Raw genomic sequence first — 8,751 nt, 5'->3', positions numbered from 1 at the left:
GATCACATTTCCCCTTCCCTCTCAGGATTCCAGCCAAGGAAATGAATATTAGTCATTTACTTTCAATTTGCATGGGTTTGGAATCCGTAACTACATTGACACTTCCTAACGGGCAGTCTCAGGATGTTCCCTCTCAGTAGTGATCCTGAAACCTAGGGCGTGAACCTCAAACTCCTGCAGGCCCAAAGGCCCTCAGCCTTTTCTGTGGGGGAAATGCCCCTTTCATCACCAGGACAGGAGGGGATATAACTTCTCCATAACAAGTAGCAGGTCCAAGCCTGCTTGGCCAAGACTCAGTGTACTGTTCTTACCCCAAAAAGTGATGTTTTGGTGTAGAGGGTGCCAGTACCTGACCCCAGTGCTGAGCTTGGTGCATCCCCCAGATGTGTTGCTCGTTTCAGCCTCTGTTAGTTCAGTGACAGTGTGTCACGTCTATGGCGAAGCGGTGCTAAACATGGTTACAAATACTGCCAAACCCGAGAGAAGAGCAGGCGGGTGCCCGGGCTTGATGCTGATGCAGTGGCTCAGGGGCCCCAGGTACTTGAAGTCTCCCGGCTCCTCTGCAAGTAGGGACAATAACCAGCAGCCTGATGTCAGTGCATCGGTTGCTATGGCGGTGGAGGATAGTGTGCAGTTATCAGGGGTTGGTTTGGTTCAGTGTGCTCGGATTCAGTCCGTTTGGCGGGATGAAGGGAGGAGTTACAGAACCACAGCCTGGTTTAGGTGGAAGGGACCTCAAAGCTCCTCCAGCTCCAACCCCTGTCACAGACAGGGACCCCTTCCACTGGAGCAGCTTGCTCCAAGCCCCTGTGTCCAACCTGGCCTTGAGCACTGCCAGGGATGGGGCAGCCACAGCTTCTCTGGGCACCCTGTGCCAGCGCCTCAGCACCCTCACAGGGAAGAGCTTCTGCCTAAGAGCTCAGCTCAGTCTCCCCTCGGGCAGGTTCAAGCCATTCCCCTTGGCCTGTCCCTGCATCTCTTGTCCCAAGCCCCTCTCCAGGTTTCCTGCAGCCCCTTCAAGCACTGGAGCTCCCCTCAGCTCTCCCTCACGGAGCCGGCGTTGCCGCAGGGCCGGGACCGCTCCCGCTGCCTTTCCCGCCCCGGCGCCCCCGTTGCCAGGCAACCGCACCGGCTCGCGCTCCTCTCTCCCGCCCACTTCCGGCCCCGCCTCCTCCTCCCGCTCGCGCCCGGAAGCCCCGCCCCCGGAAAAAAGGGCGCGCGCGTCCCGGCGTGCGGGGGCGGGACTTCCGGCGCGCGCGCGCGGCGGTGCGGGGAGCGCAGAGCGGATCGGAGCTTGCGGCCGCGGCTGCGGGGGCGGACACGCAACTTCCGGCCGGGGGGCGCCGCGCGCCGCCGCCGCCTGAGGGAAGCGGGAGCTGCGGGCGCGGAGGGGACGCGCCGGGCCGCGGCCTGCGGGGAGCGGGGCCGCGCCGCCGCCCAGCGCAGCCCCGCGCAGCCCCGAGCCGGGCCCGGCTGAGCAGCGGAGCCCGCAGCCCCCAGCGGCTGCGCCCAGCTCCATGAATGGAAATCGGCAGCGCAGGTGAGCGCGGGCGGCCGCGGGGTCGGGGGCACCAGGCGCCGGCCCTGCGCCGCGGCACCGTCGCTTTGCCGGGCTTCACCGCGCGGCTTTTACCCACCCCCCCCATCCCGGCCCCGGTTCCCGCCTGGCGGGCAGGAGCTGTGCGGTGGGTCCCGGCGGAACGGGTTCGCCGTGTGGTGACCCGGGCGGGGAGGGGAGGAGCCGCCGGAGCCCCCATGGAGGTCCCGCTGCCGTCGCGGGGGACCCGGTCACCGCGTCCCGCCCGTTTCCCTGTGCCGAAGGCACTCGAGAAGTAATTTTTCCGTATTTCATAACTCGTGCTTCCCGGGCGGCGGCTGCAGGCCCGCTTGCATAATCCGGTAAGTGATGATGCCGGGAGATGCCGCCCTGAAAACCGGAGCTTTCCCGTGCGGGACCGGTGCGCCCTCCGCTCCCCGCACCGGCCAGATCCGGGACCTGCCCCTTGTGCGGCCGGGCGCTGGGCACGGGACTTCTCAGGCTTTTGGGAGTGCTGCTGCACCGTGTCCAGCCTGAGAGCTTTGGGGTTTCCCTGCGGTCCTTTGATCCCTTCGCATGGGACACTGCGCTCGGTGGTTATAAACCGCATGGTTAAAATGTGCTTTGAGGGTCGGAAGTTAAGGTTATCGAGAGGATTTCTGTCCGTGTCTGACGGGACACTGGGAGGAGAGTTCAGGCTTGGGCAGTGTTCGTGTTGGAGCTGGGTGGCGAAGGGAAAGGTGAGAGCTCCCTGGAGTTCCGTGTCTGTCACTCCAAGAGCTGATCGCAGCGTGAGACTGAAGCTGCCCATGCAGATCGTGCGTTTTCACCTCCTGTGTAGGTACCTCTGTAACGCGCACAGAGATTGAAGTTAATGATGGATTTGGCTGCAGAAACTTGCCACCCAAGCTGTGCTGGGGCTGGAACTATTTTAGGAAGCTGCTGGATTTTAGCACTCCGGTGGAATTCAGCCTTAAACTTCATCTGTTAAATAAACTTTTAATTCAAACTGGTGCAGTTCTGGTTGACTCCTAAGCAGGAGATTTGTAAGGGTAGCCTGTAAAGCTTGTCGTTTTCTTTGGTGTGAGTTCACCTGTATTAGGCTACAATGCATTAGGTTTTAGGAAAGCAGGTTGTGAGGCACTGCTCCTGAGGGGCCCAGCCTGCTCAGTGCCATGGCCAGCACCATGGGTGGTCCTTCCACGTCTGCTGTGTTACAAGGTAATGTTAACAAAGGTTAACATTCCATGGTTTGGGGAACCACGTAGCCACATTGTTTGCACAAGGGGACACAAATCGTCCTTGGTGGAGCGAATAAGGGTTCAAGTTCTGTCACGGAAGGAGAACAGCATTGATGCGCTTCCTTTTGTGGCTGTGAAGGGAAAATACGGGGTAGAATCAGAGTGGGGAAACAAGGATAGGGTTGTGAGTATACCTGGAGTAGAGAATGGGAGCGTGTGCCAGGTAAAGCAGGGCTGTGGGGGTCTTCCTCTTCGTGTGGTCTGTGAAATCTAGGCAGCGTGGCTCCTCTAGTCCATGTGGTTTGAATGCAGTTGAAGTAGAAGGATGTGAAGCTGGCTGTTTGGGGAGCTGCTGGTGGTGGAGTCACAGAAACTGAGGAACAGCTGTAAGATGCTCGCTGCAAAAAGGTGAAGTGCAGTAAAAGCAGCTCTTGGTAAGAGCTCCCATTCAGTGCCATGCGTCGCACTTCCACCAGGAGAGTGCCAAGTAAGCCTCCAAAAGGCAGGTGCATTAAAACAGTGGGCCTGTGGATGCTCTGGGGTATAAAAGTCAAATAAGAGTGCTCTGTATGTCCTCCCTTGGGTTTCGTAACTTACTCCATCAACCTTCACAGCTTCTTGTGTTGAAAGTGTCAAGCTATTGCATTTGGGTTATTTTACTCCAGTGTGATGTGCTTTAATGAAGCACTGCAGACACGGTTAATCTTCTGTTCACTTTTCTATACAAACTCGGGGCAGATAAACCACTTCTCTCTTCCCATGTGAAGAGCAGTGATTTGGGAGGACCATTAAAAGCCACATTTTTGTGGGTGGGGTAGAGGAGGGAAGGGGAGTGATTCATAGGAGCCATCAAAAGTTATTCTGTGTGGTGTGAGATACAATGGAACGTTTCCTCTGGAGTGGTGGTGGACGCTGTTTGACTCACAGGGTGAACTTTACCAGTGTTTCATCCTCGTTGCTTCACTTCCTCAGTGGTAAAGGTGTTGGGATATTTCTTGAGCCCATTTCCAGTAGAAACTGAAGGAAATGACAGGAATATGTGGTTATCTGCCTTTCAACACATCTGGTACGTGTTCTAGCAACACTCTGATCGAACCCGTTTCCCACTGTAGCTAACTCCAGACAGTTCCTACAGCAAGGAGCTCAGAGTCAGCCTGCAGCCAGGGGTTTGCAGTTTTACTGGGTAACAGAAAAATGCAGCTGAGAGTCCAAAGACCTGGCTTGAATTGGGAGTGAGGAGCAGCAGCAGACAGGGAGAGCTGCCAAGTGATCAGAGATGTCCTGATAACTGAAGACATTTTTCTCTCTCATTAGACTGTATAACCAAACTGTCATGCAAAGCATCTACCTCTTAATTAAAGAAGAGTTTCTAGTTGGATACAAGTCCGTTTGGTTCTTTGTGTTCTTCAGTCACAGGATCTCATTTCTTTGTGCTGCAGTGCATTCTTCTGAAAACAGTGACATTTGCCTTGAATTTATTGTTTCTTTCAAGTGTGTTCGCATGCAGATCTTGTTGGGAGGTAAAGGGAATGTTATTATTATGTTTAGATAACATAAAGTTGTGTTTTATGCTGCAGGAGGCTCTCTAAACTCAGTGATATGACTGTGTCTGGGATCCCAGTGTTCCGCTCTTAGATATTTTTCAGGCAGTAAGCTGAAAACAAGGGGACTGCTTGCATTTAATCTTGAAACCTAAATAGCTTAGGGTGTCCTTGCCCATGGCAGGGGGTTGGAACTGGATGGGCTTTGAGGTCCCTTCCAACCCAAACCATTCCAGGATGCTATGGACAGCGCATTTCAACTCTCCAGAGCAGCAATTCAGAGGTGGTGAGTAGGGGAAGGAATTACGTAGTTTTCAAACCAGTAAATATGAAGCCAGGAAAACAAAAGTGCATGAAAATCAGCGTATTTACTTATAAAGTGGTTTTTTCTTTGATGTGAATGCAAGTACGTTAGTAAAGGTTTCATTTGGTGGCAAAATGTGGTATACCTACACACAACAATAAAGATTGTGTCAGTTTAACTTCCTGATTTAGGTGTGTGGAAATATGTTCAAGGGAAAAGCATTGCATTTTCTCTTCTCTCATTAACTTTATGAGGGTCATATAAGTGGCTTTTTTGAGCTTAAAGTTATTTACGATGAGATATTTCAATGGTTCAGAAGCATTTATTATCTTGTAAATGCTTCCTGAACACTTCCCTGTGCTTTCTGGAGCTTCGTTAGGCCAGAGCAAGCCAGCACTCTGGTATTTACTTGTGCAGTTGGCTGTTACTGAGCATGGCAGCAAAATGTTGGCTTTTGATGGGTTTTAACATGACTTATTATCTAAAACCTTCAAAGCAAAAAGAAGTCCAACTTGGGAGTGGGAATGTTGAGGAAACGTGGATTGCGTTACTCATAAATAATGTAATGCCACCCAGCGAGGCTGCAGCTACAGAAACGAGGCAATTTATGATTTCTGGCGTGAGGAAGAGCGCGATTATTGAAACCAACGTTTAAATAGCATCTTCCCCATCTATTTTTTTAATCTAGAATTAGGTTTTGGTAGCAGAAGGGTTTTCTTTGAGCTCCACAGGCTGGGCCTCAGAGCCCAAGCAGAGGCCAGGGGCCCCCTGAAAGGGAATCGCTTTTTTCCCCCTCCATCCTCTCCATGGAGAGCTTTCTCCCATGTGCAGGCTCCAGCCTGAGGACAGGAGCTGGTAGACAAAATCTGCCTTGTGTTACTGAGCCAGAGCTTAAATAATATTTCACCTGTGAAGTCCTCTGTCATGCCTTCGGGGCTGCTCAGTCACCCATTCAGTTAGGGATTTAGAACTGGTTTATAGGCAAAACCAAAACTAGTAAGTAATCATCTGTTCGTATTTTGGGGGTTTGTAACGCCGAAGCCACGGTAGGAAAGAGGATTTTGTTTTGCTGGAATTGTGGTGCTGTCTCTGTAAGGAAAGGCTCGTGTAACGAAATCTGTATTTTCTATTAGCATCTTGTTAGGAGTCAGTGTTTTGCTTCGCACTGTAAAACCCTCTGGCATGCCAAAAGCCTCAGTTTGCTGTAAAACGGTTTGATGAAAGTATTTGCAGGATTCTGTGCTTCTGCTCTTTCTGTTCAGGCTTTATGCCGATGAAGGCTTCGTTTGGTTGCTAGGTAGATTCAAGCCTGTGCCTTGGATGCACGCCAGATGTGTTCTATACTGCTGGCTGCATTGCCATAGAGATTACAGGCAAATTTTGTTGTGTTTAATCTTTATTATAACATCTCTAATTCCGTGGAGGAACAGCATCTGACTCGAAGCTGATTTCAGCCGTTAGAGGGACTTCCATGTTGGTCTGGAATATTATCGTTTTGAATGGGAATTGTGGGTCTGAACACTGACAACTGCAGATCTCCACTGGTTCCAAGCTCTGTCAGAGGAAATGGGTCTGTTGGCGGAGGTGCCACATAGTCACGCTTGAAATTAGTCTCATTGTCCATGTATTTTTAACATTACTCCAAACTTCAGCTCTTTGGAAAAGCAGTATTGGGATGAGTGTTTCCTTCAGAAGGTATTTCGTGACCAATCCACTTCATTTTAGCAAATGTTCTTTACCATTTTGAAATGTTACTTTCCTCATTAAGCCCTCAAAAAGTGACGGTTCTTTTTTTCTTCTCTCTTTGGGTTTTGTTGCCATGTTAGATTCAGTTAGAGCAAAGCTCTTCAATCAAAGTATCTTCCCTCTCTCAGTAGAAAGCTATGGGATGTAGACCATTGACATGTCGCTCAGCCTGGTGTGGCAGGCATCTGTGACCAGCACAGATCATGGTCCTGTGTGTGTTGGGCTGGAGCAGTAATATCCTGTATATGCCCATGGGAAATACTGGTGTAAATCCCCTGCAATATGCAACAGGGACTCAAGATACCCACTTAGAACGTGGCAGAGAGTAGCGCATGGTCACGCAGTACATCACTGAGTGCTGTTGGTAAATGGAGGAGAGGAACATTCCTGGTTAGGATTTGTCTGTTTTGCGGATATTCTGTAAGGGCTTCTGCTTCTACTTGCTTGTCGAGCATTCACTTGTGAGGAAAAAAAGTCTTCTGGCCTTGGTGACTGATGTGCATAATGAGCCTGGGGGTAGATGCCCATGAGAGTAGGCTTAGATCAGGTATTAGACAAAGTCCTTCCCTGTGAGGGTGCTGAGGCGCTGGCACAGGGTGCCCAGAGAAGCTGTGGCTGCCCCATCCCTGGCAGTGCTCAAGGCCAGGTTGGACACAGGGGCTTGGAGCAAGCTGCTCCAGTGGAAGGGGTCCCTGCCCGTGGCAGGGGTTGGAGCTGGAGGAGCTTTGAGGTCCCTTCCAGCCCAAACTGTGCTGTGATTCCATGAATAACTTCAGCAAATGCTAGGAATGGTAGTTTATAAATGGATATACCTTTAGTTCCCAAAGAGGTTATTTTTTCTTGCCTTGTGTTATTACCGATTTAAATGCTTAGTTCAACATTTCCATTGCAGGTTTTTCCAGTATGTTCTGTAATGAGTAAAATTCAGACGGCTCAAGTTATTTAGTGGCGGATCTTGTATCTTCTTGAAATGTACTTCCTTGCTGTATAAAAGCCTTCCAAGAATCTGAAGCATTCATTGTAGTTCCTATCTGGGTATTTGTTGCTCTGTGTTATAAATCAGTTGACTTGTCAACGCTGGGGACTTTCCTTAACTGGTGTTAGGAATTAAGTGCTGTTCTGGCAGGCTGAACAGGCTCGGGTTATGTTTTATCTCGGATTTTTAAGAACATACTAGGCTTTTGTACTTAACTAATGGCAGAGTAACAATAGTTTCTTATAGCCAAAGGAGTTTCTCCTCTAAAACTTGTGGGCATCTCAACAGTGAAAGGCTTCTCTTCTGAAGGCATCAAGAGGCTGCACGCTCTGCCGTAATGCTTTTGCAAAGGCTTTTTGGAGCTTTAGAAACTTTGGATTTGCCATGGTTAAATAATATGGAGTAATGAGGCTGCCAATCATAGTCTGAGATAGTTAGAATAATACTGCTTTTAGTATTTTTGGGTCGTGTGTTTATTTCCATTAGCTTGACACAGGGCTTAGGCATGAGGTGGAGTGAGTCACTGCTGCGATACAGGAGCAGGAGCTGGCCTTGAAGAGCGTCCCTTGTTATTTGTGTTTTACTGGGGTTTGAGTCACAGGTTTGAAGCCAGTGACACAGACTTCCACAATGTACGATCTGGCAGTGTGGTGTACTCTGAAAGCGGGATATTCCGAGTGGGTGCTAGTGGGCAGTGGGAGCAGAATTGAATTCACAACATACTCTTTTTTTTTAAGATAACTGATTCAAGGAAGCTTCTGCATCACAGAAAATGATAGCAAAATCAGATTAATTCTTAAAAACTATTCCTGAATAGTGTGTGGACCTGCACTTCTTACTTATTTATTGCGCGTTTCAGTCCTGCTTGCCACAGTCTGGGTTCTGACTTCTTCAGGGTGAGCCGTTTCCTGAGGAGCTCTGTGTGGAGCAGCTGAACAAGGGAGCCTGAAGAAAGCCTTTGTCTCACTCGTGGTGTTCTCACTGCTGTTTTCCAAGGAGCAGAGCTCACGTACTTGGCTTTGGGTAGAGCGTTCCTTCTGTGGCCCAGGATTTTGAAGCGCCCTGCCTCACATCGTGTCTCTGGTCAGGACTTTGCCACTGTGCAGCTGATCACTAGGATTCTGTTAGAGGGGTGAACAAGGGGGTAGCATTCCCATAAAAGAGCTTATCAGTTACTAAGTTCTACCTGATGCAGCTTCCAGAGGAGATGGTGAGGAAGGTTTCAGTCACGCTGGATTTCCCATGCTCTTCTTCCCCTAGCCCTCATGAAGATTGAATTTACACTCTTTCTTCTGTGCTTATGTATTTTAGCAACTGGTTTTGCACTTCTCATTCATTGAGGAGGGTAGACAGGGCAGACCAGGCTACAGCAGCCTTTTCATGTTACCTTTATTCCAGCAGGTTTC

At 50.0% G+C, this 8,751-nt stretch overlaps 2 protein-coding genes across 4 annotated transcripts in view; one reads left to right on the top strand and one right to left on the bottom strand.

The window, feature by feature from the left end:
• PSMB2 (proteasome 20S subunit beta 2) overlaps nucleotides 1-8,751 on the bottom strand; it is a 183,517-nt gene that overhangs the window by 114,082 nt on the left and 60,684 nt on the right. The window lies entirely within an intron of this gene.
• AGO3 (argonaute RISC catalytic component 3) overlaps nucleotides 1,442-8,751 on the top strand; it is a 36,121-nt gene continuing 28,811 nt past the window's right edge. The window contains exon 1 of one of the 2 annotated variants that reach the window (XM_061360786.1): nucleotides 1,442-1,540. In XM_061360786.1, the coding sequence (XP_061216770.1) occupies nucleotides 1,522-1,540 (19 nt within the window). In that variant the 5' untranslated portion in view covers nucleotides 1,442-1,521. Of the gene's footprint in view, nucleotides 1,541-1,880; nucleotides 1,900-8,751 lie in introns of those variants that run through there. The other variant, XM_061360787.1, reaches the window with a different exon arrangement.

Source organism: Neopsephotus bourkii, unplaced genomic scaffold (assembly GCF_033783945.1).
Source record: "Neopsephotus bourkii isolate Nb327-2 ecotype Australia unplaced genomic scaffold, CSIRO-AGI_Nbou_v1 NB_1036, whole genome shotgun sequence".
NCBI classification, from domain to species: domain Eukaryota; kingdom Metazoa; phylum Chordata; class Aves; order Psittaciformes; family Psittacidae; genus Neopsephotus; species Neopsephotus bourkii.
This window is presented reverse-complemented; position numbering and strand designations above follow the sequence as displayed.